Here is a 27,273-nt window from a genome sequence, read left to right as displayed (position 1 = left end):
ACGCGTGGACACGTATGCTGGGCTGAGTCCCTCATGAAGGGCGGGCCCATGACTTTCCACCAATCATCGCCTTATTGAGTAGTAGGACCCTCATATCTGCAGCTCCGAATAGTGGGACACCAGGCCCATGTATCATATATGTGCCTTCCCGCCAGCTGTCCCATCAGCTGTCCCCATGAGTCCCCCATGTTCCCTGCCAGCCACTCTGCTGTGTGCTGCCCCCAGCATGCTGCTGGCTTCCAGCCACACTCACCCCATGTGTGAAAATACCACAAAACGGGCCACAACCCCTGCCAGCAAGTCAAAGGCCAGCGACTCAACCTCTGGTAGGTCTCTGACTTCCAAAGGGCCCTAGTGTGTGAGCACTGCAGAGACCCTGACCAAGAGCGAATGTCAGCGCATACGTCCAGAGACCGCAGATTAAAGGAGGGGAACCTTGCGTGATGCAACACCGCCAACAGGGAGCATTGCTACTGTGGGAATACCATGCCTGCGAGCACCACCACCAATCGCAGGAGCTCCTCCACCAGCTTTGGGAGCAGCACCAACCACAAAAGCAGCACAGCCAGCTATGGAGCTCTGCTGTCAACAGTGAGGGCATCTTCACCAGCTGGAAGCTACACCTGCTGACGACTAAGGGAGCATTCTCGCCAATGGTGGGAACACCACCACCAAATGTGGGAGCAGCATCGACTCTGAGAGCACCACCACCATCTGTGGGAATACCACAGCCTGTTGCGTTACCCACAGATCCCCAGTAACTTTTTGGGTCACACCTGGCAGTGCTCAAGGTTACTCCTGGCTCTATGTTCAGAAATAGCTCCTGGCATGGGGCTGGAGAGATAGCATGGAGGCAGGGCATTTGCCTTGCATGCAAAAGGACGGTGGTTTGAATCCCGACATTCCATATGGTCCCCTGAGCCTGCTAGGAGCGATTTCTGAGCGTAGAGCCAGGAGCAACCCCTGAGCGCTGCTAGGTGTGACCCAAAAAAACAAACAACAACAACAACAACAACAAAAGAAATAGCTCCTGGCAGGCTTCGGCCCCCTCCCCAGTAACTTTGACAATTAAATCAGTAATGTCCAAGATGCCAGGGGCAGGTAAAACATGGCCCCGAGTGAGGGGAGTGAGCACCGCCTTATGCCAGCCCATCCCCGGTGTGCTCCGGGGGTTCCACTTCTGGGTCTCCTCTGGGCGCCACCAGGGCAAGCTTCCTGGATCTCTAGGCCATCTGGCCCTCAGCACTGTCGGGCACGGGGGCTGTCCTGATCCACTGGGTGGCCTGGTGGGAAAGGTGGGAGGCCACCGTCGGCTCTAGGGGGTTGCCCACAGGCACAACTGGGGGCTCACCATGCCCTTGTGCCAGACATCTGGAGCTGGGGGCCACTGACTTCACCTTGCCCACTCTGCCTCGTCAAGTGGAGGCATGAAGCCTGGAGGCAGGTGGGTGGTGTCAGCGTTCAGTGGCACCCCACTTCCTCCCTCAGTGCCCGCCTCCTCCTTGAAGCTCTGTTCCACCACTGGCTTCTATGCCTGGTCCTAGTGCCCTAGTGCCCCGAGGTCTGACCTACCTACGAAACTCCAGAGAGGCTGAAGGGGGCAGGAGGAAGGAGGGATGGGTCTGCGCAGCCCCGTGAGGGCCACAGCTTGTGTGGCTCCGAGCCGTCAGCGTAGGAACATGCTGGCATCAGCCCCTCTAGGTGCAGTCTCACTGTGACAACGAATACAGAGGGTCCGGAAGTAAGAGCACAGTAGGGAGGGCGCTTGTCTTGCACACAGCCGCTGACCAGGCTTAGATCCCCAGCATCCCTTTGTGTTTCTGCACCCTATATATACATATATATATACATACATATATATATACATACATATATACATACATACATACACACACACACACACACACATATACTTAGGGCTGAGTATAAGTAATTGTCCAGAAAACCAGAGCTTTCCTTTTGTTTGGTTTTGGCTTTTTGGCAGTGTTCAGGGCTTAATTGCTGGCTCTGAGGAGCAACCACTCACTGAACTCTCTCTCGATTCCTGTCACTCACTGAGTAATCACTCCTGGTGGGGCTCAGGGAGGAACAAATGAGATCCTGGGAATTGAATGTGGGTTGGCAGCATGCAGGGCAAGCGCCACCCCTCTACCCCATAGGCTCCAGCCCCAGAAATCACCTATTTTTTTTATTGGGGGGGTCCCACACCCAGCAACACTCAGGAGTTACTCCTGGCTCTGAGCTCAGGAATCTCTTCTGGCACACTTGGGGGACCGTATGGGATGCTGGGGATTGAACCTGGATTGGTCTTGGGTCGGCAAATACCACTCTGCTATCCCTCCAGCCCAGATTTCTTTTGTTTCTTTGGTTTTTGGGCCACACTCAGTTATGTTCAGGGATTATTCCTGGCTCTTCACTCAGAAATCGCCCCTAGTAGGCTCGGGGAACCAAATGGGACGCCGGGATTCGAACCAACCACCTTAGGTTCTGGATCGGCTGCTTGCAAGGCAAATGCCGCTGTGCTATCTCTCCGGCCCCTCAAATGATTCTTAAGCAATGTGACAGATTGTGCATCCGGGTCACACAGGGGTCATGAGTGCAGCTGGGCCGAGCATGTGATGACATAGGTCTGAGTGATAGGCCCTTAGCCCTACCTGTCGATGCTGCCCTGGCACGGCTGCCCCCTGAGAGGCCACCCTGAAGGCAGGAGACCCTGGGTCCATCCAAGCATATCTCTCAACCCCTGGGTGCCATGCACACCCGTGCCAAAGCAGGTGCGTGCCCACTGGGGCAAAGGCAGCAGGTCGGATCAGCACTGCCCTGTAGGGAAGTCATCCCCAGGATCTAGGCAAAGGGTCAACTTGTTTCCCTGCCCACTTTGCGTGCCACTATCAGCATGAATGACCCTCAGCAGCTGCCCGTTTCTTTTTCTTTTTTTTTTTTTTTTTTGTTTTTGGGTCACACCCGGCAGCGCTCAGGGGTTACTCCTGGCTTCATGCTCAGAAATCGCTCCTGGCAGGCTCGGGGGACCATATAGGACGCCAGGATTCGAACCGATGACCTTCTGCATGAAAGGCAAACGCCTTACCTCCATGCTATCTCTCCGGCCCCAGCTGCCCGTTTCTGTGTGTGGCATCCTCTAGGGCTCAGCTGCGAGATGATGCCCGCCACCAGGGGACAAAGCCAGCTCGGGTCATCGTCCCGCAGTCGCCCCAGTACGGTCGCTGTGGGTGGCACTGGACGGTGACCAGCATCATGGGTTCCACCGTGCCAATCTGATGGTGCCACAGCACTTCCGCCTGGCCGCATCTGCGGCTTCTGAGAGACAGGCGAGCCCTGCCCCCGCACAGGGTGCTGTTTGGGGTGAGTGAGGCAGCCGGCCGGCTGGCTTGGGGAAAGGGCCGAAGGAGCCATAGCACCCCTGACAGTTCATGAAGCCTTAAGGCTGAGCCCAGCACCCGCCCACATGAGTGGGAGCTGGTGACAGTGAGGAAATTGAGCCGTGTTCTGGGGTTCTGAAAGGCTAGGCCTGATTACCACAGGAAGCATGGGGGAGGAGGGCTGTGAGCCGAACCTGAGGAAGGGAAGACCATCAGCAGGGCCTCCGTGACCCCTGGTTTTACAGAAGCCCCCCACCCCATTTTCTTCTGGGTGAGGCCTCTCAGCACCTCTAGGAGAAATCCTCTAAGGGAGCCCCAGAGGGCTGGTTGGGCTCGTGAGGAAGACCACGTTCAAGGTCCTAATTTTCAGTGCACGAGGGGTTGGGCAGAGGACAATCCTGGGCTGTACATGCATTTGTCGGCATCTGTGCATGTGGGGTGCTTGGGGGTGTGTGCTCCATGCCCTGGGCCCCTCACCCCCCTGGCTCTGGGTCACGAGCAACCGTGCCCCAGATCACAGTTGCTCTGTAGCTTGCCCCATCAGAGGACCAGGCCCTGAGGCCTTTCCTCTGCCACCAGTCAGACGGTGGTACCGCAGCAGTTGGCCAGCTGGCAAGGGCAGTCGGGCTGAAGGGCAGCGGCCACCAGCCAGGCAGGCAGGGCCCAGCGGCACAGTCAGACCCGGCCCTCGGGAGGCCGTGGGCATGATCGCTGGCCCCGAGCCCCAGCACTGAGCCAGCCTCGTAGAGTCAACCTCTTCCTCTCAGTCTTTCTCCCTCTCCTCGCTGCCCTGTGTGGCTCAGTGGTGTATCAGGCGTGGTGCGTGCACCTGGCTGGACCCGCTCTGGCTGGCTGCAGTGCCCCTGCAGTCTGCATGTCGTTTGTCTGGGGCAGGCACACACTTTGAACTTGGACAGTCTCGGCTGAAGTTTTCACACATATCACATGCAATGCTCACCCAGGGGCATCCTTCCTGGCTCCTTGCTCTACCTTTAGTTGTTGCCACTACCAGTCATCGCTGCCCTCTGGGGAGCCTGACTGTGGTGTGGCCAGACATGCTGGCCTTGCTGGGGGGTCATGGACCAATGAGTGGCCAGGCTCGTGCTCAGTGCATGTGGGGGCCCTGGAGCCTCAAACTGGTGACCTGAGGCTGCCGGGTGCCGCTATGAGTCCCTGTGCTAGCCTTAGCTCAGGAAGCCTCTGTTTATGTGGCGTTTATGTGGAATGTTCACAACCAGTCCCAAGTCCCACATAGGTTGGCAGTCACGGCTCTCGTGGGCTGCACCCCACCAGCAGGGTGACAGTGGAGGAGCATCAAGGAGGACTCGCCAGGGAGAGCCCATACCTGGAGTCACTGCAGGCCGCTAGAGCCAGGCGCTCTGTCCCGGTGTCCCCTGCAGTCACGTTGGTCTGTCCTCACGCCCTCCACTGCGAGGTGCCATCAGCCTCACGTGTCAAGGCTCAGCACCACTAGCTCTGATCTTTCTAGGGTTCCATCAGAGTAGAGGGGGACACTCCCTCACCCCGCTGTGCCCTGGGGACCTGACATCGGCCCCTGAGGCCTGCGTGACACCAGCCCAGCTCTGAGTCACTCGCCATGGCCTGCATTAGTCCTGAGGATCAAACCTGGGTCAGCTGTAAGGCAGATGCTCTCCCCACTGTGTCGTCATTCTGGCTCTGGGAAGACAAGCTTAGTCCAGAATAGGGCCCCGGGGAGACACTGCAGCCCTGTGGGTCCTGCCATCTTCAGGCTGGCACTCAGAGAGTGGCAGCCGGGCTTGGGCACCAGAGAATCACAGGAACAGCCAAGCTGGGCAGGGGCAGCCCCTCACACTAGCCAGCCAGGAGGAGACCAGGGTCTACCGCTGAGACAGGCTGGGGTGGAGGAGGGGGTGCGGGCGGATAGGGATCCACTCTACTGGCTTCTCCCGTTTCTCATCCTTGCCAATCCTGCCGAACAGACAGGGCTGTGCGCTGGTCACAGCCAGGAGCCCTGGGTCCCTCCGTCACCATGTTCAGGGTGCCTCAGGTACCGCGGGGTGGCCATGGCGGTCCCCGCATGGCAGGGCCCAAGGGTGCGGCACCACATCAGCCACTGTGGAGGGACCCAGGCCCAGACCTGACACACAGCCAAGGGTCTGGGGGCCTCTAGGAGCTCCATGGGGGGGGGGGCATGCAGGCCTCAGAGGTCTGGGTGTGGAGGCATCTGCCCTGTCTTTCTTGACTCCACGACCGAGATTGGGACGTGTTTTGCGAAACAGATGGTCAAATAGATCTTTGTTAGCTTTTTCCTTGAAACTGTTGTGATGAAATTCGCTGCCTCTTAGGGCAAGTGTTGAAAGAAGTTTCCAAAGAGCCGGTTGTTTGGGTGCAGCCCGAGGCTCTCTTCCTTCCGCCAGGACTGTCCTGGCCCTGTGTGCTGTGAGGTGTGAGCCCAGCGGATGCCGGGAGGGAGGTGGAGGAGGGATGTTCTGAGTGCTGGCATGGGGAGCCCCAGACCCTGTTCGCCTGGCCCAGGACTCAGCTTCTCAGCTGGCAGGAGGGTAGAAGTAGTACCGAGGGGGTCACGACTGTGGTGCCCTGCAGACCCCCTGGGGCAGTGCCACATGGGGTGGAGGCAGAGCCGGGCACCACTTCAGAGACACCAGCTCCAGTAGCCCATCTGGCACCAGTAGTGCCGGGGATGAACCAGGGTGAGCCACATACCAAGCAAGTGCCTGAACCCCTGTGTTCCCTCTCTGGCCCTCAAAACATTTTTTCTTTGGGAGAAGCCACACCTGGAGGTGCGCAGGAATCACTCTGGCAGTTCTCATGGGGCCATGTAAGTTGCTAGAGATCGAACTCAAATCAGGCACGTGTGAGGCCAACACCTTTCCTGCTGTACCCTCTTAAAACAAATTTTCAAAAATAATTGAACCAGACAGAAAATCACTGTGAAAGATTTGTAATCCACTTTGGTCAAAATAAAAATTAAAAAAAAAATTGAAACCAGGACCAGAGTGATAGCATGGAGGTAGGGCATTTGCCTTGCATGCAGAAAGACAGTGGTTCAAATCCCGGCATCCCATATGGTCTCCTGAGCCTGCCAGGAGCGACTTCTGAGCATAGAGCCAGGAGGAACCCCTGAGCGCTGCCAGGTGTGACCCCATAAAAAATAATTGAACCAAAATAATAATAATAATAATAATCGGGGGCCGGAGAGATAGCATGGAGGTAGGGCGTTTGCCTTTCACGCAGGAGGTCATCGGTTCAAATCCCGGTGCCCCATATGGTCCCCTGTGCCTGCCAGGAGCAATTTCTGAGCCTGGAGCCAGGAATAACCCCTGAGCACTGCTGGGTGTGACTGAAAAACCACACACACACACAAAAATAATAATAATAATCGAGCTAGAGAGGCTGTACCCTGGGGAAGGTGCTTGCCTTGCACGTAGCTGGCCCATGTTCAATCCACAGTACCCCCTGGGCCTCTCGAGTACAGCCAGGAATGATCCCTGAACATTTCTGGGTGTAGCCCCAAGCCTCCAAATAAATACAATTTAAAAAAGATACGAGGCTGGAAAGATAATACAGCAGGTAGAGTACTTGCCTTGCATGTGGCTGACCGGGGTTCCATCCCCAGCATCCTCTGTGACCCCTTGAGCACTGCCAGGAGCGATTCCTGAACACAGAGCCGGGAGTAACCTCGGAGCATCGCCCAAAAAACAAACACAAAAAGGGTCTGGAGGGAATCCCATAAAACTGAAGTAAAAGGGGGAGGCAAGGCAGGCAGAGACCGAGAGACAGGACGATGAGGGCGCAGTCCATCTGGGTTCCCTCTCTGGCAATTCTACAGTCCCCCGAGCCCTACCAGGACTGATCCCTGAGCACGAATCCAGGAGTAAGACCTGAGCACTGCCAGCTGTGGCCTAAGCCGCCCTCCAGCCCAGAAAAGAAGGGAAATACAAGTATCAGAGATGTGGACCACTTATGTTATGTGCAGCATGGCAGGAGACTGATGTCCAGACAAGAGGAAAAGAACATGGACTGAGATTAACACACAGAATCGCAGAAGGCCTGGCAGAGAGTGCCGCTGGAAGTGCCCTGGGTGCAGGGCCCTGCAGCCACGGTGGCCTGTGGCTTACAGCACTGAAAAGAGAAAAAGGAGGCAGAGAGACACCAGTGTACCTGCAGCTCAAGAAACACTGGACGGTGCGTGTGGATGGGTGCCTGCTGTGGGAGAGGCCGGGGCTGAGGAGGGCGCAGAGCACTGTGTGGGGTTGGCCCACTACTCAGTCCTGCTCCCGAGCACATCGCAGGCCGGCACTTTGAGAGCACCTGGAGCGGAGCAGGGCCAGACCGGCTCCACCTGCCCAACAACCAAACAACCAGCCCAAAACGGGGACAGGGAACAGGAAGAGGCGGAGTGATGGCGACATAGGGACCTGCAGGACATATTTCCGCAAGGCCCACATCAAGCCGACAAGTTTGCGGTGGATCTGCTGAGTCTCCCAGTCCAGACTGGGGACTGCAGAGAAGACCCTTCTCGGAAGGCCAGGGGCAGCCCAGCGCAGGTGCTCAGCCTGTTGCACTGGCAAGCGGCCACCAGTGAGTACAGAGACTCCTGTACCAGGCCTGGGTGACGGCCACAGCAGCCATCCCTCCTTAGAAGGACCCCCGACCTTCACTGGAAGCAGCCCAGGGAGCAGGCAGTCCCTGAGTGGACGGTGTCCCAGGAGCAGGGCAGCCAGTAAAAAGGCCTCCGGGCACCACCGGATGGACGGATAGACGGACGGGTGCTAGGGCAGGTCACAGGCTGGCCGTCCACCTTTCTGGAAGCTCCCTCAGTGTTGCACTCACACATTGTCACACGTCATCACCTCACACAGCCACATCGTCACACATGTTCCATATTCTCACGTACATGCCCACCTTTTCACACGCTTTCACATTCCCGCACTCGATCACCTGCTCGCACGTGTCACTAATGCATTGTCATCATTGTCCCTCACGTTCCCACGGTGAATGAATCACATCCATTCGAGTGTTGCTTCACACTCAGTTACCTACACACACAGTCACTCGCATTCTCTCATTGTGGTACTCACTCTGAATTCTCGGTGTCACGCACTTTGTCGCACTCACGCAGCATCTCACACACGTGGCCACTTATTCTGTGTCACACATCCATTCACTCCCATCACATATTGTCCCCCATCGTCACACTCACACATTTCGAGTGTCCCCACACCTTGTCCCTGGCTCACACATCCTCCCGTGGCGCCACACACTCTCACTGGGACAGTGATTAGCCTCCCCAGGTGCTCCTAGGGGAGGCCATTAGCAGCTCAGTTCCTGCCCCTTGACACCCGACTTTGTCAGGAGAGCTGTGCTCGAGGCCCTCCCGGGTAGGGCAGTGGCCGTCTCTGCCCCTCATCTCCCTGCTCCACTTTCTTGATTTTGATTCGGGGGCCACACGGGTGGTGCTGGGGGACTGTGGGATGCTGGGGATGTGCCTAGTTGCCAGATCCGGAACCGGTGCCAGTCTTTGCCGCAGCCACCTCTCTCCTGCTTGGCCTCCCCAGCGCCCCATGACTGAGGCTCCAGGCAAGGAGCAGGAGGGAGGACTGAGGGTCACCCTCCGAGACGGGCACAGCCTGAGGCCTGCTTCTGGGACTCCAGCCTGGCCGGTTCTACTTGGACTCGTCTTTGCCTCTTCTCCCTAAGCTGGAACTATCTGAGGACGAAATCTTCCTTGTGCTTTCTCGGGGGCCTGAGCACAGATAGCGGAGCTGGGAGGGCCGGGAAGGGCATTGTCATTGTTTGCCTTGCGCAGCTGACCTGGGTTCCGTCCCTGCCTCCCATGTGGTTCCCCCAAGCACCCGCAGAAGTGATTCCTGAATGCAGAGCAAGGAGCAACCCCTGGGCACCATCAGGCGTGGCCCCAGATGAAAACTAAAACAGACGAAAACGTGCTTTCTCCGGGAGTTCCAGAGGGGATAGAGATTTGGGTCAGAAAGAGAACACGACTGGCTTGTGTGAGGCTCTGGATTCTAGGGGGAGGAGGGAGAGGAAGGGGAGGAAGGAGGAGAGAGCAGGGGAAGGGCCGACTGGACAGGGAAGCAGCAGGAAAGGTGGGGGAGGGGAGCGGAGCCAGCCAGGCCCAGTGGCGTTTGCTGGCACCTCGGTCCTGTCCTCCCTGCAGGCTGTGGGCGGTCTGGGCAGTCACAGGGGTCGCTTCTGTGCCCTTCCTAGGCTTTGAGGGGCGAGGCGCGCCCCTCTCCTGCCCGCACGCACCCTCACCCGCACCCTGACCCGCAGGGCAGTCCGGTGCTCGTTGGGTTCCAGGCCCAGGAGGCTGGGTGGGGCGTGGGGGCCACACGCCTGCTCTGCCTTCAGCCCGGAGCCCTTGGGTGTCCTGTGCTGGAGCATTTGACTTTGCCAGCCTTAAGTCCCTTTGCTCCGCAACCTCCCTGGCCGAGTGTGTCCGCGCCTGCCCCAGCCCTGCTTCTGTCCAGGGGCCTGTCCTCTTGGGGGCCACACCTGGGCCCTCCCCCACCCAGACGGGCGCCCCGCTTAGGGGCCTGGGGGCGGGAGGCGGGCAGGTGCCTGGGGCCACGTCCGGGTGCCGGCGCGGGGGAGGGGAGGGCTGCCCTCCCCCCCCTCCCCGCCGGAAGCCCCGCCTCCCTCCTTCCCTCCGGCGGGGCGAGCTGGGCCCATCCCACACTCCCAGCCTCCGGGCGGTTCCGGGGTCCGCGGCCCGCTGCTGGGTTTTGGAGTTCCATGAACCCGGGGGAGGGGCGAGTGAGAGAACCGTCTGAGCCCCTGGGGTCCGGGCCCGGGCCCCGGGGGGACGCTGGGGCGAGTGCCGGGAGCCGGCCGGCCGTCTGCACACGCCCCGGCTGCCAGACTCTCCCGCTCTGGTCTCTCCCCACAGAGCCTGGGCCGGCCGCGCCCACCGGGAGCCCCCTGCATCTCCGCCAAGTGGCCTTCTCGCTGCAGGGCGTGAAGATGGACCCGCAGGCCAAGGCCAGGCCCACCGGCCCGCTCCGGCCCCCGCAGCGTCCTCAGAGCTGCCTGCGGCCCCCCAAGATCCGCAACTACAACTGCAAGGACTGAGTGGGGCAGCCCCTCTCCCGCGCCGCCCGGCCGTGCCCCAACGTGTGCTTTGCTCTCCACGCTGTGTGTGCTCTCGAGTGTGTCCGGGCCCGGGCGGCCGCCCCCGTCCCGTTTGGGCGACGTCACCGCCCGGGGCCCACGGCCCGCGTCCCCGACAGAGCCGGGGTGCGGCTGCCCACGCCTCACTGGCCGCGTGCTGGAGAGGACACCAAGTCCTCGGCCTCCCTCGGGCGGGCGGGCAGGCAGTCTCGAGGCCTGGAAGCAGGGCCAGGCGCCACGGGGCCCCCCAATGGACGTGAGGGGCGTCCCAGGAGGTGCAGGCGGCGGCGGGTCACGTCCCCTCCTGCCCTGGGTGCTGCCTGGCAGCACTGCCCAGCGGCACGTGCGCCTGCTTGGGGGACAGACCCAGCAGCCCAGGGGTGGGAGACAGCTGGCTCGGGCCCTGTCCTCTGCCCGCCCCAATTCAGGCCCGGAGCGAGCCCGGCACGGCCGCGGCTCCCGGTGGGGACACGAGGCTTCTAGCAAGGTCTCGCGCTCTGCTGGTGGACACCGGAGTCAGCGGCTGGCGGGGCATCCCGGGGGCCTGCCTGCACCCGGGCCCGCGAGTGGCGGCGTCTGGGCCGCGGGAGTGCGCGCCCGTGGATGCGCGTGGCCACGTGGGCGCCCAGCGCGCGGCTGCGAGGAGGCCGGGCCGCGGCTCCTTTGTTCCGCGGGTCCCACCGAGGGCGGCCGCGCCGCGCTCGCCCCCCACGCGGCGTCCCCTCCGCCGCCGCCGCCGCCGCCTCCGGGGCCGCCCGGCGCGCCCGCCGGCCCGACCCTCCCGCGGCGGCGGCCACGACGCGGGGCGCGCGGGTGACCGGCAGTAACCCCGCTCGGGGCGCCCCGGGCCGGGGTCAACGACCGCGCGCGCTGCCCGCGGGCCGCCCGGCCCATCACCCTATCGCCGGGCGACGCCCCCTCGCGCGCCGCCGCCGGCCACGCCCCCGCCCGCCATTGGCCGGCCGCGCCCAAGCCACGCCCCCGCCGCCCCGTCCGGTGGCCGAGGGTCCCGGCTCGCACGCGCCCGCCGCGGGGCTGCCGCCCCTCCGAGCCCCGCGCGCGCGCGCCCCGAGCCTGAGCGGGCGGCCCGGCCCGGCCCGGCCCGGCCCGGTCCAGTCCAGCCCGGCCGCCTCCCGCCCGCCGCCCGCGGGGCCGGGGCCGGGGCCGGGGCCGGGGCCGGTGCGGGCCGGCCGCACGTGCGCGGGGTCCGGGGCGGCCGGGAAGCCCGCCACTCGGGGCGGGGCGGGGCGGGCGGGCGGGCGGGCGGGCGGCCCGGGCTCAGGCAGCCCGGCGCGCGCCCGGCGCGTGCGCGCGCGGCATCACCCCATCGGCGGCGGCGCGCCGGGTCCCGGGCGCAGCCCCGACGCTCATTGGCCTGGGCGGCGCCGCCAAGCTGTCAGCCCATGTGGCGTGTCCGCGCGGGGACGGCCGCGGTTAAATAGAGTCGCGCCGGCCTAGAGGGAGCCAGAGAGACGCCGCGGCCCCGACTCGCCCGCTCCGCGCCCCGCGCCCCTGCCCGCGCCCACCAGGTAACCGGGCGGCCGGGATCCCGGGCCGCGCCGCGCCGCCTCGCCGCCTCCTCCGGGCTGGGCTCCGCGCTCCGGGCCCCTCGCGGCCCGCGCGCCAAGGCAGGCCGCCTCCCGCGGGCCGCGCCGCGCCATCGGCCGTTTGGCTGCGCGGAGGCCGCCGAGACCCCCCGCCCGGCCGGAAGGAGCCCGGGAGGCCACGCGGTCCGCCCGGCCTGGGCCCCGAGCGCCGCCGAGCGAGCGCCGGCTGCTCATCACGTGGCGGGCGGGCGGGCGCACCGCGGGGTCCCCACCCGGCAGGCACTCGGCGCGCATAGCAAGTGGCGCTGGGCCGCCGAGGCTGTTTGTCCCCGGCGCGCCGGGCTGGGGGAGGGGGTCGGCGGCCGGGCCGGGCCGGGGCTGCCCCGCGCCGTTGCTCGGACACCGGGAGGCCCGGCCCGGGGGTCGTGGCGCAGGGACGACGGGGCCTGGAGCCGCTCTCGGAGCGCTCGGCCCCAGCGGACAGGCAGCGACCCCCCCCCCGTCCTCGCGTCTGTGCCCCAAGCTAGCGACCCTTCCCGCTCCAGGCGGCCCTTGAGCGGAGGGTTGGGGGGACCCGGCGCTTTCCGGTCGGCCCGGGACTTGGTGGGACGAGGTGGGGGTGGGCCTGGTGGACGAGGGCCGGAGCTGAGCCGACCCCGGCCCGCAGACAGCAGCCATGGAGGAGGTGGTCATCGCCGGCATGTCCGGGAAGCTGCCCGAGTCGGAAAACCTGCAGGAGTTCTGGGAGAACCTGGTGGGCGGCGTGGACATGGTGACAGACGATGACCGGCGCTGGAAGGCCGGTGAGTGGCCTCGGCCGCTGTGCTGTGGGAGGTGGAGGATCCAGGCAGGGGTCGGGATCGGGATCGGGATGGGGAGACCGAGGCCGGGACCGGGGCCAGGGGCCCGGCTACTGGCTCCCGCGCTCCAGGGAGCTGGTTTGGCTCCTCGCGCCAGCCAGCCGGTCCCTCCAGACCCGCTCCACCTGATCTGCCACTCTGAGTCACTGCGCGCTGGCGCACCTCGGCGGGGCAGCAGGGGGCGGCGCTGTCCACTCGTCCGTCCGTCCGTCCGTCCAGAGCCTGCTGAGGGCCGCAGCTCGCCCCTACCCCGTGTCCCCCCGCAGGACTGTACGGCCTGCCCCGGCGCTCCGGCAAGCTGAAGGATCTGTCCAAGTTCGACGCGGCCTTCTTTGGGGTCCACCCCAAGCAGGCGCACACCATGGACCCTCAGCTGCGCATGCTCCTGGAAGTCACCTACGAGGCTATACTGGATTCGGGTGCGTCAGGACGCCCCCGAATTTGCTCCCTTCTGGGGCCCGGGGCACCCTTGTCCTGCTGCACCAGCCCCTGGTTGCCTACGTAACAACTGCAGCGCCGACAGGGCAGGCCCCTCACCACCCCAGGGCCCCTGCTCTGCCGGATGGGGTCCCCCGACCTCCCGCTGCCTCCTGCAGCCTGTGGAACAGTGGGCCTTTGTCCCTGTGTCTCCTCATCCAGCGAGCCCTGGGGCTTGCCAGGGCCTGGCTGAGCCTCTCCAGCCCCCAGGCGTCATCCCGGGTGGCCGGGTCTGGGTTTGTCCCTGTGGCGACTGACAGCCGCACCCCCACAGGCATCAACCCGGCCTCGCTCCGAGGGACACACACGGGCGTCTGGGTGGGTGTGAGTGGCTCCGAGGCCGCCGAGGCACTGAGCCGGGACCCCGAGACCCTCGTGGGCTACAGCATGGTGGGCTGCCAGCGCGCCATGATGGCCAACCGCCTCTCCTTCTTTTTCGACTTCAAAGGTGGGTGCTCGCCCACACTGGGGGGGGGGTGTCTTGTTGGGACGGGGCCTCTCAGTGCCACCGCCACCCGTCTTCCCACAGGGCCCAGTATCGCCCTGGATACAGCCTGCTCGTCCAGCCTGCTGGCCCTGCAGAACGCCTACCACGCCATCCGCAGTGGCGAGTGCCCCGCGGCCATCGTGGGGGGCATCAACGTGCTGCTGAAGCCCAACACGTCCGTACAGTTCATGAAGCTGGGCATGCTCAGCCCTGATGGCGCCTGCAAAGCTTTCGACTCCGAGGGTGAGGGTCCGGAGAGCCAGGAGGAGATCCGAGGGTGGCAAGGCTGGGCTGGACTGGGCCGGGACTGAGGCTAAGGCTGAGGCCTTTCACAATTCTCCCTCAGGGAATGGTTACTGTCGTGCCGAGGCTGTGGTGGCAGTGCTGCTGACCAAGAAGTCCCTGGCCCCGAGGGTGTACGCCACCATCCTCAACGCTGGCACCAACACGGATGGGAACAAGGAACAAGGTGGGGTTGCTGGACACCAGGGTAGGGGTGGGAGTGGGGTGGGGTGAGAACTGGGGTGCGGGTGCTGAGGCTGCTTCCCCGCAGGTGTGACGTTCCCCTCTGGAGAGGTACAGGAAGAGCTCATGAAGTCCCTGTATGCGCCAGCCGGGGTGGCCCCTGAGTCCCTAGAGTACATTGAGGCGCACGGCACAGGCACCAAGGTGACTCCCCTGGGCCCACTGCTCCTCCCCCGACCCTTAACTCTGTCCTGTGACCCCTGACCTCCTGCCCTTGCTCTCCGCAGGTTGGTGACCCCCAGGAGCTGAATGGCATTGTCCGAGCACTGTGTGCCACCCGCAAGGAGCCCCTGCTCATCGGCTCCACCAAATCCAACATGGGCCACCCCGAACCGGCCTCAGGTCTCGCGGCGCTGGTTAAGGTGGGTCCGGCTCCAGGGGCTAGGGGTGCGGTCCACGAGGTCCACGTGGTGCTCGTGCCCCCTGACACCAGTCGTTCCCCCACAGGTGCTGCTGTCCTTGGAGCACGGTGTATGGCCTCCCAACCTGCACTTCCATAGCCCCAACCCCAACATCCCTGCCCTGCAGGATGGGCGACTGCAGGTGGTGGACCAGCCCCGGCCCATCCGCGGGGGCAACGTGGGTATCAACTCCTTTGGCTTTGGCGGCTCCAACGTCCACGTCATCCTTCAGCCCAACACGCGGCCCCGCCCGACCCAAGCCCCTCATGTCGCCCTGCCCCGGCTGGTGCTAGCCAGTGGGCGCACCACGGAGGCTGTGCAGGGCCTGCTCGCCCAGGGCCAGCAGCATGCCCAGGACCTGGCTTTCGTGAGCATGCTCAACGCTATCGCCCCTGCACCCATCACTGCTATGCCTTTCCGGGGCTGGGCCATGCTGGGTGGCCAGGCAGGCAGCAGTGAAGTTCAGCAGGTGGCCTCTGGCGACCGTCCGCTCTGGTTCATCTGCTCTGGTGAGTCTTGGGTTCCATCCTCCCTGGGTTCACTGCTGTGGTGGCTGTGGCCAAGCACCCGCAGCTGAGGAACCGCGCCCTCTCCTGACAGGCATGGGCGCCCAGTGGTGCGGGATGGGCCGCAGCCTCATGCGGCTGGACCTCTTCCGGGCCTCCATCCTGCGCTCGGACGTGGCGGTGAAGCCCCACGGGCTGAAGGTATCGGAGCTGCTACTGAACTCGGACGAGAGCACCTTTGATGACATTGTCCCTGCCTTCGTGTGCCTCACAGCCATCCAGGTGCAGTAGCGGGTGTGGCCTGGGTGGGGGTGGGCAGCCCCTCATCCCCAACTCACCCTGCTGGCCTGACCACCTGTGTGTCCCCCAGATCGCCCTCATCGACCTGCTCACTGCCATGGGCCTGACCCCCAACGGCATCGTGGGCCACTCGCTGGGGGAGGTGGCCTGTGGCTATGCTGACGGCTGCATGACCCAGGAGGAGGCTGTTCTGGCCGCCTATTGGAGGGGCCAGTGCATTAAGGAGGCGCGCATCCCGCCAGGCGCCATGGCCGCTGTGGGTAAGCAGGGGCGGGTGGGTGTGGGGTCTTCCTGGAGAGAGGGGATGGGCCAGGCGTATGGGAGCTGCAGGACATTCCCCCGCCCGTGGGACTGAGCTGTGGGCCAGACTGGCCCTTCTGCCGCCTCCAGCTCAGATCAAAGCGCGCCCTGTTGGCGGCTGTCATTAGGGCCTGTCATTAGGGGCCCTGCCATGTGCCCTAAGCCCCTCTTGCCCACAGGCTTGTCCTGGGCTGAGTGCAAAAAGCGCTGTCCTGCCGGCGTGGTGCCCGCTTGCCACAACTCTGAGGACACCGTGACCATCTCAGGGCCGCAGGTGCAGTAGGGGGGACAGACACAGCAACCAGGGTGGGGGGCAGGGTGAGGGGAGGCCTGAGTGGCCCTAAGCCAGTCCCCCGTATGCCCACAGGCAGCCGTGTCTGGCTTCGTGGAGCAGCTGAAGCAGGAGGGTGTGTTTGCCAAGGAAGTGCGCACAGGAGGGATGGCTTTCCATTCGCCCTACATGGAGTCCATTGCTCCCACGCTGCTGCAGGCGCTCAAAAAGGTGGGCCTTGGGCCAGGTGGGGCCGGGCACTCAGCCCGTCACCCTGAACCCTGACCCCTGACCTGCCCACCTTCCCGCAGGTCATGCAGCACCCACGGCCCCGCTCTGCCCGCTGGCTCAGCACCTCCATCCCCGAGGCACAGTGGCAGGGCGAGCTGGCGCGCACCTCGTCGGCCGAGTACAATGTCAACAACCTGGTGAGCCCCGTGCTCTTCCAGGAGGCTCTGCGGCACGTGCCGGCCAATGCCGTGGTGTTGGAGATCGCACCGCATGCCCTTCTGCAGGTGAGGCCTGCTGGGCTTGGGGTGTCCCCCATGGGCCGGGAGGCACTGGGGGCGAGTGGCACGGGATGGCGAGGGTCTGGGTGGCTGCGGGACCAGCTGTGTGCATCCCCAGGCCGTCCTGAAGCGGGGCCTGAAGACAGGCTGCACCGTCATCCCCCTGATGAAGAAGGACCACAAGGACAACCTCGAGTTTTTCCTCAGCAACGTGGCCAAGCTGCACTTGGCAGGGTGGGTGCCGGCCGGGCCTCGGGTGTGGGGGACAGTGATGGGATGGTAGGGCAGGGTAGCGGTGCCCCGCCCAGGGCCGCTCTCATCCTCCTCTGTCTGCCTCTCCGCAGCATCACCATCAACCCTGACCAGCTGTTCCCGCCCGTGGAGTTTCCCGCCCCGCGGGGCACACCCCTCATCTCCCCACACATTCAGTGGGACCATAGCCAGACCTGGGACGTGCCGGCCGCTGAGCACTTTCCCAGCGGCTCCGGCTCCTCTTCAGCCGCCATCTACAACATCGGTGAGTGGCTGTGGCAGGGCCCCAGGTCTGGGAGCAGCATTGCGCGGGGGCGGGGCCTCGGGGCACCTGGCTCAGGCATGTCCCTGCAGACGCCAGCCCCGATTCCCCCGACCACTACCTGGTGGACCACTGCATCGACGGCCGCGTCCTCTTCCCGGCCACCGGCTACCTGTGTCTGGTGTGGCGGACATTGGCACGCAGTCTGGGCCAGGACATGGAGCAGACACCGGTGGTGTTTGAGGACGTCTACCTGCACCAGGCCACCATCCTGCCCAAGACTGGTGAGGTCTTGGCATCCGGTGGGGATGGGGATGGCGGAGGACGTGACCTCTGAGAGCCCCAACCTTGACTGTGTGTGATCTTTGTCCCCAATCCACAGGGGCTGTGGCCCTGGAGGTGCGGCTGCTGGAGGCTTCTCACAACTTCGAGGTGTCTGACGGGGGGACCCTCATCGTCAGTGGTGAGCGGCAGGGCCGGCCAGGGCCAGTGCCAGTGCTGGGGTCTCCACCTGTGCCCGCCTCACTGAGGCCCTTTCTCCCCCCCAGGAAAAGTTTTCCATTGGGAGGACCCCGACCTCAAGCTCTTTGACTGTCTGGGGGACCAGCCCCCTGCAGAATCCTCCACTGGCTCCTGCCTGACCCAGGGTGACGTGTACAAGGAGCTGCGCCTGCGCGGTTATGACTACGGCCCCCACTTCCAGGGCGTCCTCAAGGCCAACTTGGAAGGTGCCGTCCCCCCACTCCACACCCCCAGGTCCCTGTGCTCGGCCCGCCAGGACATGCAGGACATGGCTGACTGTGGCCCTCCACGCCTTCCTCACAGGGTCAGCCGGCCAGCTGCTGTGGAAGGACAACTGGGTGACCTTCCTGGACACCATGCTGCAGGCGTCCATCCTGAGCAGTTCCCAGCCAGGCCTGCGTGTGCCAACCCGAGTCACGACCATCCGCATCCACCCCGGCATCCACCGCCAGAGGTTGCGCACCCTGCAGGACGGCACACAAGGTACGGGCTCCCCGGGGACCTGGGGCTCCCACAGCCCCATGCCCTAGGCCTCCTGTCTCACCCACGGTCCCCACAGTGGCCGACGTACTGGTCGACAACCGCCTGGACACTACGATGGCGGGTGGAGCCCTTATCATGCACATGCATGCCTCGGTTGCCCCGCGGAAGCAAGAGCAGGCTCTGGCGCCCGTCCTGGAGAAGTACCTGTTCACACCGCACATGGAGGACAACTGCCTGGCCACCAACATCAGCCTGCAGGAGGAGCTGCAGCGCTGTCGGGGTGAGCGTGCCCCGAAACCCCACACTGCCCATCCTGTGTCCACTTATCATACTCCTGTGTTCCAAAACCCTGCACTGCCTTCTCGTGCTCCCGTATCCCAGAACTCTTCAGTGCCTCATCTCATCATTCATCCTCTCCTGCAGGGCTGGCGCGGCAGCTGCAGACCAAGGTTGCCCAGCAGGGCTTGAAGATGCTGGTGCCGGGACTGGACGGTGCCCAGGTTCCACGGGACCCCCCTCAGCAGGGCCTGGCACAGCTCCTGGCAGCTGCCTGCCAGTTACAGCTTAACGGGAACCTGCAGCTGGAGCTGAGCCAGCTGCTGGCACGGGAGGGGGCCCTGCTGGCCTCCGACCCCCTGCTCAGCGGCCTGCTGGATGGCCCGGCTTTCAAGGCCTGTGTGGATACAGCCCTGGAGAACACAAGTGGCCAGAAGATGAAGGTGGTGGAGGTGCGTATGGAGAGCTGCGGGGGTGGCCGTGGGATGGGGGGACATCCTGATCTCTGACCTCCTGCTGGCCCTGCCCCATGACACAGGTGCTGGCCAACGAGGGTCGCCTCTACTCCCGCATCCCGCAGCTGCTGGGCACACAGCCCATGTTGCAGCTGGACTACACAGCAACTGACCGGCAGGCCCAGGCCCCAGTCTCACAGCACGGGGTGGCCCAGGCCCAGTGGGACCCCATGAGCCCCGCACCCAGTAGCCTGGGCCCCGCCGACCTCGTGGTGTGCAACTGTGCTGTGTCTAGCCTGGGCGAGCCAGCTGCGGCCCTGGGGCACATGGCAGCCGCACTCAAGGACGGCGGCTTCCTGCTGCTACACACTCTGCTCCGCGGACACCCGCTGAGCGACACTGTGGCCTTCCTCACCTGTCCTGAGCCCCAGCCAGGCAGCCAGCACCTCCTGAGCCAGGTATGGCCTGGGGGTGGCAGCGGGATGTAGGGTGCTGGGCTGGGGGATTGTCACTGTGATGACCCCCTCACCCGCCCACAGGAAGAGTGGGAGAAGCTGCTGGTGGGGGCATCCCTCCACCTGGTCGCCCGAAAAACTTCCTTCTACGGCGCTGCCCTCTTCCTCTGCCGCCGCCTGGCCCCGACAGACAGCCCCGTGCTCCTACCCGTGGACGATAGCAGTTTCCGCTGGGTGGACTCACTCAAGGTCGGTCTCTGCCCCCACCCCTGCTCCTCTGCCCGTCCCGCGGGCCCAACTAACTTGCCCACACCCCCCTCAGGACATCCTGGCCACTGACTCCGCCCAGCCCGTGTGGCTCACGGCTGGGAGCTGTGGTACGTCGGGAGTCGTGGGCCTGGTGAACTGTCTGCGCAAAGAGCCCGGCGGGCACCGTATCCGGTGAGGCCTGCTGACCCCATCCCTGCCCTGCCCCACCCCCGTCCTTGTTCCCCACACTCCCTCACTTCCTGCCGTCCGTCCCTTCTGCAGGTGTGTCCTCGTGTCCAACCTCAGCAGCGCGTCCCCCGCGCCTCAGCTGGAGCCGAGCTCTATGGAGCTGCAGCCGGTGCTACAGGGGGACCTGGTGATGAATGTCTTCCGGGACGGGGTCTGGGGTGCCTTCCGCCACTTCCCATTGGAGCAGGGTGAGCACCACAGGGCTGTGCCGGGGTGGGGCCCCAGTGGGCAACAGGGACCCCAAGCCATGGCCCATCTTCCCCATCCCGCAGAGCGACCTGAGCAGCCGACAGAACACGCCTTCGTCAACGTCCTCACGCGAGGAGATCTGTCATCCATGCGCTGGGTCTGCTCCCCGCTGCACTACACGCCAGCCACCAGCCCTGGCACTGAGCTCTGCACCATTTACTATGCCTCCCTCAACTTCCGGGACATCATGCTGGCCACGGGCAAGCTGTCACCTGACGCCATCCCAGGTATGCGGCCAGCAGACATGTGGTCTTCCCCATCCCAGCCCGGTGCCGTCCCACAGGCCCCGCTCACCTGCTCTCCCTGCAGGGAAGTGGGCCATGCGGGACTGTATGCTGGGCATGGAGTTCTCGGGCCGGGACGCCAGCGGTAAACGTGTGATGGGGCTGGTGGCCGCTGAAGGCCTGGCCACCTCCGTCCAGCTGACCCGGGACTTCTTGTGGGACGTGCCCCCCAGCTGGTGAGTGTGTGGGCAGGTGGGAGCACCCACAACTGCGGTGCCCTCCAGCCCATCCCGTCCCATGTGACCCCCCCCCCCCTCCGTGCCCACAGGACCCTAGAAGAGGCAGCGTCGGTGCCCGTGGTCTATTCCACTGCCTACTACGCACTGGTGGTGCGTGGTCGCATCCAACCCGGGGAGTCGGTGCTGATCCATTCGGGCTCCGGCGGGGTGGGCCAGGCTGCCATCACCATTGCCCTCAGCCTGGGCTGTCGTGTTTTTACCACCGTGGGTGAGTCTGCTGGCTGGGGACTCACACGTCTGCCTTCCCTCATGCCCACCCACTCACCCACCAACACCTACTCCCCACAGGGTCTGCCGAGAAGCGGGCGTATCTACAGAAACGCTTCCCCCAGCTTTCGGCCAGCAGCTTTGCCAACTCCCGGGACACGAGCTTCGAGCAGCACGTGCTGAGGCACACTGCCGGCAAGGGTGCGTGTCCCTTCCCTCCGCCCCCGCGTGTGTCCCCCTTCCAACACCTACACGCGTCCCTGTCCACACCCCCACTCGGGCCCCTCAGTGACCATGTGGCCTGTTGGTGCAGGTGTGGACTTGGTGCTGAACTCGCTGGCGGAGGAGAAGCTGCAGGCCAGTGTGCGGTGTCTGGCACAGCATGGTCGCTTCCTGGAGATTGGCAAGTTTGACCTGTCCAACAACAACCCGCTAGGTGAGGCGGGGCCCAATGGCGGTGGGGCTGTGGGGAGGGGAGGTTGTGGGTGCCTAGTAACTGAGTGAGCCCCTTGCCTCGCCACGCCGCGCAGGTATGGCCGTATTTCTGAAGAACGTCACCTTTCATGGCATCCTGCTCGACGCGCTCTTCGACGAGGCCAACGACGTCTGGCAGGAGGTGGCAGCCCTGCTGCGAACTGGGATCCAGTCCGGCGTGGTACAGCCCCTCAAATGCACCGTGTTCCCCAAGGACCAGGTGGAGGACGCCTTCCGCTACATGGCCCAGGGCAAGCACATCGGCAAAGTGGTGGTGCAGGTGCGGCCCCGCCCACAGCCCAGCCCACACACCCCAGCCTACGGCCCGGCCCCTGGGACCCCTACGACTGGGCCCTGAACGGACTGGATTGCACTCTGCCCCAATGCAGGTGCGTGAGGATGCCAAGGCCCAGAATGGAACTAGCCAGGCTCTGCTGACCGCCATGTCCAAGACCTTCTGCCCCGCACACAAGAGCTACGTGATAGCCGGGGGCCTGGGTGGCTTCGGCCTGGAGCTGGCCCAGTGGCTAGTGTTGCGAGGGGCCCAGAAGCTGGTTCTGACGTCCCGTTCTGGGATCCGCACGGGTAAGGGCTAGGTGGCGTTGAGCCACATGTGTCCCATGCCCCCCGTCCTCCGTTCTCGGCCTTCACCCCATTTTGCCTGTCCCGCACCTTGTCTCTCCTCCCACCCTGCCTTCACCTCCTTTCCCCTGCACCCCCCGCAGGTTACCAGGCCAAGAAGGTGCATGAGTGGCAGTGTATGGGCGTCCAAGTGCTTGTGTCTACCCGTGACATCAGCTCCCTGGTCGGGGCCCGTGCCCTCATCGCCGAGGCCACCAAGCTTGGACCTGTGGGTGGAGTCTTCAATCTGGCCATGGTGAATACCGGGGTCCTCCCTCAGGGCCCCCCACGTACCCAGGCAGAGCCTAAGTGTCTGCCTGTCTTACCCATCATCCCCTGTGGTCCCAGGTGCTGCGCGATGCCATGCTGGAGAATCAGACCCCTGAGCTCTTCCAGGATGTGAACCAGCCCAAGTATAGTGGCACCGTCAATCTGGACAGGTAAGGGGCGCTGTGGAAACCGACGCCCCTGGGCTGCTGGCTCCAGGCGTGTGACCGTCTACGTCTCCATCTCCATCTCCAGAGTCACCCGCGAGGCTTGTCCAGAGCTCGACTACTTTGTGGCCTTCTCCTCCGTGAGCTGTGGGCGCGGGAACGCCGGCCAGACCAACTACGGCTTTGCCAACTCCACCATGGAGCGCGTCTGTGAGAAGCGACGCCACGACGGCCTCCCAGGTACGCCTGCACTCAGCCTGCCCTCCCCTCTCCTGCCCTGCCCTCCCCTCCCCTCCCCTGCTCAGTCTCACATGCTGACCTGCTCACAGGCATGGCCGTGCAATGGGGAGCCATCGGGGACGTGGGCATCGTGCTGGAGGCCATGGGCACCAACGACACGGTCATCGGTGGGACCCTGCCACAGCGCATTGTGTCCTGCCTGGAGGTGCTGGACACGTTCCTGCAGCAGCCTCACGCCGTGCTTAGCAGCTTCGTGCTGGCTGAGAAGAATACTGTCGCCCAGGGTGAAGGCGAGGGAAAGCGCGATCTGGTGAAAGTTGTGGCCCACATCCTGGGTATGTGTGTGGGGCTGCAGCGGGGGGTGGTCTGTTTCAGGGGCTTCCCCCGCCACCCGCTGGAGCCACTGCCTTCCTCCCTCCTCCTCTGCCACTGCAGGCATCCGTGACCTGAGCGCCGTGAACCCCGACAGCTCTCTGGCCGACCTGGGCCTGGACTCGCTCATGGGCGTGGAGGTGCGGCAAACGCTGGAGCGGGAGCACGACCTGGTGTTATCCATGCGGGATGTCCGGCAGCTCACACTTCGCAAGCTGCAGGAACTGACCCAAGCCGGCGGCCAGCAAGGTGTGCACAGGGCTGGTCGGCCAGGGCGCAGACTCCCCCACCCTTCCCGGGAGCCGGCCACACACTCACCTGCCCGCTCTCTGCCGCAGAGCCAGCGGCGGCGCCCACGCCCAAGGAGGGCCCGACGCAGCTGGATGCCGCGCTGAACCTTAGCACGTTGCTGGTGAACCCCGAGGGCCCCACCCTGACGCGCCTCAACTCTGTGCAGAGCTCGGAGCGGCCCCTCTTCTTGGTACATCCCATCGAAGGCTCCACCACCGTCTTCCACAACCTGGCTGCCAGGCTCAGTGTCCCCACCTACGGCCTGCAGTGCACCCGGGGTGCGTGTGGGGGGCCGGCCGGGTGGGCGGCCAGGTGTGGGGGGCCACATCTCAGGCCGCCTTTCTCATGCCTGCACCTATCGTCTCCACACACACAGCCGCCCCCCTGGACAGCATCCAGAGCCTGGCCGCCTACTACATCGACTGCATCCGCCAGGTACAGCCCGAGGGCCCGTACCGCATCGCTGGCTACTCCTATGGCGCCTGTGTGGCCTTCGAGATGTGCTCACAGCTGCAAGCACAGCAGGGCCCTGTGCCTGCGCACAACAGTCTCTTCCTGTTTGACGGTTCACACGCCTACGTGCTGGCCTACACCCAGGTATGCGACCGCTGTGGGGACAGGCGTGAGGGGGGAGGGGGGGCCTGGCTCTGGGACCCTGGTGGGCTCTACTGCTCTGTCTGTCCTCACAGGGCCACCGGGCGCGGATGACCTCCGGCCGTGAGGCAGAGGCAGAGGCAGAGGCGCTGTGCTTCTTCGTGCAACAGTTCACTGACGCGGAGCACAGCAAGGTAAGCACAGGGCTGGGTGGGCGGCAGGGCGGGCGGGCTGGGGCCTCCTCAGGCTCACAGTGCCCGGCCCGCAGGTGCTGGAGCTGCTGCTGCCTCTCGCTGACCTGGAGGCCCGCGTGGTGGCCGCCGTGGACCTGATCACCCGGACACACCCGGCCCTGGACCGCCAGGAGCTAAGCTTTGCCGCCATCTCCTTCTACCACAAGCTGCGGGCGGCTGAGCAGTACTCGCCCCGCGTCACCTACCACGGCAACGTGACGCTGCTGCGCGCCAAAATGGGCGGCGCCTATGGGGACCACTTGGGCGCCGACTACAACCTGTCGCAGGTGTGCGACGGCAAAGTTTCGGTTCACGTCATCGAGGGCGACCACCGCACGCTGCTGGAGGGCAGCGGCCTCGAGTCCATCCTCAGCATCATCCACAGCTCCCTGGCCGAGCCGCGCGTCAGTGTCCGGGAGGGCTAGTGGCGCCCCTTGCCCTGGTTTAGGCAGAGCCCTCAAACCCGGCCGACCGGAGACCTGTGGGTCTGTGAAGCGTCGGCCGCAGCTCCCGCTGGAACCCTCCTATTTATTGCGTCGTCAGGGAGACGCCGGGTCCTCACCGCCCTGTGACAGCCAGAGCCCCTCTCGGCCAGGCCCGCCGGGCCCCCCGGGAGGGCAGGCAGAGGGTGCGGCGTGGCCCCCCCACTCCGTTTCTGTATCATTTTTCACGAAACAAGACTCTGATCGCTGCTCAGACTGCACGTGTATTTGTGTCTGGGCCCCATTTGGTCTCACGCCCACAACTGCTCAAGCAGAGGGGCCTGTGCCTCACAACCGCAGTCAGGCTCTCTGCTCTGCCCTCGGTGCACTTCTGCTGGGCAGGCACCAGAGCTGTAGCCACCGAGCACGGACTCAGCAGCGGGTGGGGTTCCCCTCCAGGAAAGCACTGCAGGGTGGGGCTGGACGGAGCTCGGGCCTTGCCATGCTTGTGGCCTCACCTGCTGGACCCTGAGCACTGGGGGGAAGTGCATTGCAGGCTTCTCAACACAGGCACCCCCCGTGTAGCCTCTTCTGGGGCCCCAGACATGGCACAGCAGGGAGGATGTTTGCCTTATAAATGGCTCACAAGAGAGGGTTTGATCACCTCAGCATCCCCTAAACTTGATCCCTGTGTGCCGAGGCAGGAGTGATCCCTCAGCACAGCCAGGTGTTTCTCCCCCCCCCAAAAAAAATGTTGCCAGATGCCACAGAAGGCCACCTCAGTGGGTACAGAGACCGCTCTGAGTAGACAGTTGACCAGCTCTAAGGAAAACCCTTACAGTGAATGTCCCAGAGCACAGTGATACGCCAGCAGAGCCCACAGACCCAGTTGCAGTCCTGGCACCAAACAGACCAAGCCCATAAGCACCCATGAGGAGAATCTGGCTTCTGGCTTTTACCTGGCTCTGCAAAGGGGTGAGGGGCCAGTGGGATTTGTGCAGGGACACATGTAGGGTTGAGCTGGGGACAGATGATACATGAGCCAGCTACAGCACAGTCACAAAGGAAAGCAAAGCAAGCTAGATGGAGGGAAGTTAGAGAGGAAGAGGCCATGTCTGGGGGAGCAAGAAAAAGTGGGGGACATAGCTTCGATACAGATCCCACACTACAGGCTCAGCACTCCAAAGGGCTTGCACACAAACACGACCATGCTTGCATGTTCACATGCAGAACAGGCACATGCCCAAGACATTCTCAGCTGCATAAAACGCACTACAGGACTACATACTGCATTTGCACGTGTGCATCCTCACAGGCACAACTTGGACATGCACCATGTGTTCGTGGCTGTGCTTCCCCGTCACAAGAGCAGGGCAGGAGAACACGTCTTGTTGAGACTCACATCGAACCCTCAAATACAGCCAGTGTGGCTCCCACAAAGCAAGGAGATGGATGGGCTGGAGTGTCCCATGGGGTGGGGCTCTTGCCTTCAACCTGGGCAACCTGGGGTCAATCCCCAGCTTCCATAAATCTCCACGAGCACTGCCAGGAGTGATTCCTGAGCACAGTCAGAAGTAGCCACACCTGACCAGCACTGCACTTGGTGTGACACCCCCCCCCCCACCACCAAAAAAAAAAAAACAAAACTGCAGAGGAAAAGCCACAGATGGAGGAGGGAAATTCTGTTTTGTTTCTGGGCCCCATCAGGCAGTGCTCAGGGATCACTCCTGGCTCCGAACTCAGGAATTACTCCTTGGAGTGCTGAGGATGAGTAGCAAAATTCCGGGGAATAAACCCAGGTCTCCTCACACAAGGGAGGAACTGTACTAATAATGCTCTAGCCCCAGGAGAAAGAGTTTAATGCCCGGACAAGGTGATAAGTTTGGGTGTGAATTATATACAAACTATTTGTTGCAAGTCAGCCCCTGAACAGGTTGTTGACAACAACTATTGTCTATCTAACAATTGCATTATATACAAATACAAAGATAAATAATTTGGGGAGCTGTACCCAGCATTCATTTACCCTTGGCTTAGGAATGTCTAGTCCCTGAGTGTTTTTAAAAGCAGATAACCCAGGATAGACCCGGGTTCAATCCCCAGCATCATATATGGTCCCCAGCCTGAGCCTGCCAGGAGTAACCCCTGAGTGCTGCTGGATGTGGCCTAAAAACCAAAAATAATTTTTTAAATTAAAATAGAATAAAACCTCTCAGATTCCTTGCCTTCCTGTGGAGTGTTTTAATGCGATTGTCCATTCTAGATTTGTACCTGCATTTTGTCTATTTTGCTTGTTTTGTGATTTCTTGGTAGTTTTGTTTTTCCACAGAAGGCTTCTGTCTCTGTCACAGCCTCTGCACTGGGACCACTCAGATCAGCAGGAACTTGCCCCTCATGGGCTCCATTCCCGCCTTCTGCCTTTGCATGAAATGCTTTAAGGATCCCTATTCTAGTCCCATTTTGGATCACCTTCCTTTTAAATGAGTTCAGTGAACTCCCGGGGCTTGGGGAGTCCCAATCCCCTACTCTGGCCACGAAAAACAACAGTTTCCGCTGCAGTTCCCCAGTTTCTATTTATTCCCGTGCAGACCTCCCTCCTCGCCTCCAAAGTCACGTCCTGTACCTGAGACCTCAGCGTGGGGCAGTAGCTCCGCCACCTCTGACTGTTCTTTTTCCCTCCCGGGACTGAAACAGCCTTTGCCCTTCAGTCTCG

General features: G+C 63.3%; 2 protein-coding genes across 2 annotated transcripts in view; both read left to right on the top strand.

Annotated features, from left to right (window-relative positions):
• CCDC57 (coiled-coil domain containing 57) overlaps positions 1-10,475 on the top strand; it is a 52,660-nt gene extending 42,185 nt beyond the window's left edge. The window contains exon 19 of the mRNA XM_049768783.1: positions 10,294-10,475. Within this exon, the coding sequence (XP_049624740.1) occupies positions 10,294-10,475 (182 nt within the window). The remainder of the gene's footprint in view (positions 1-10,293) is intronic.
• A 1,408-nt stretch (positions 10,476-11,883) lies between these two features.
• On the top strand, positions 11,884-24,834 carry FASN (fatty acid synthase). The gene is made up of 42 exons (XM_049777113.1): positions 11,884-12,043; positions 12,729-12,864; positions 13,188-13,340; positions 13,673-13,846; positions 13,928-14,128; positions 14,232-14,354; positions 14,439-14,554; positions 14,638-14,772; positions 14,858-15,320; positions 15,412-15,599; positions 15,688-15,877; positions 16,097-16,191; positions 16,285-16,419; positions 16,500-16,703; positions 16,816-16,931; positions 17,042-17,214; positions 17,304-17,495; positions 17,594-17,674; positions 17,760-17,939; positions 18,037-18,216; positions 18,293-18,496; positions 18,640-18,944; positions 19,031-19,405; positions 19,487-19,651; positions 19,725-19,843; positions 19,934-20,088; positions 20,173-20,376; positions 20,459-20,609; positions 20,702-20,880; positions 20,961-21,080; positions 21,193-21,315; positions 21,410-21,633; positions 21,743-21,938; positions 22,079-22,230; positions 22,323-22,414; positions 22,497-22,648; positions 22,738-22,983; positions 23,084-23,269; positions 23,359-23,589; positions 23,688-23,908; positions 24,001-24,099; positions 24,174-24,834. Exons 2-42 carry the CDS (start codon positions 12,738-12,740, stop codon positions 24,561-24,563), a joined length of 7,515 nt encoding a protein of 2,504 aa, XP_049633070.1. The 5' UTR covers positions 11,884-12,043; positions 12,729-12,737; the 3' UTR covers positions 24,564-24,834.
• Positions 24,835-27,273: the final 2,439 nt, after the last annotated feature.

Source organism: Suncus etruscus, chromosome 1 (assembly GCF_024139225.1).
Source record: "Suncus etruscus isolate mSunEtr1 chromosome 1, mSunEtr1.pri.cur, whole genome shotgun sequence".
Classification (NCBI taxonomy): domain Eukaryota; kingdom Metazoa; phylum Chordata; class Mammalia; order Eulipotyphla; family Soricidae; genus Suncus; species Suncus etruscus.
This window is presented reverse-complemented; position numbering and strand designations above follow the sequence as displayed.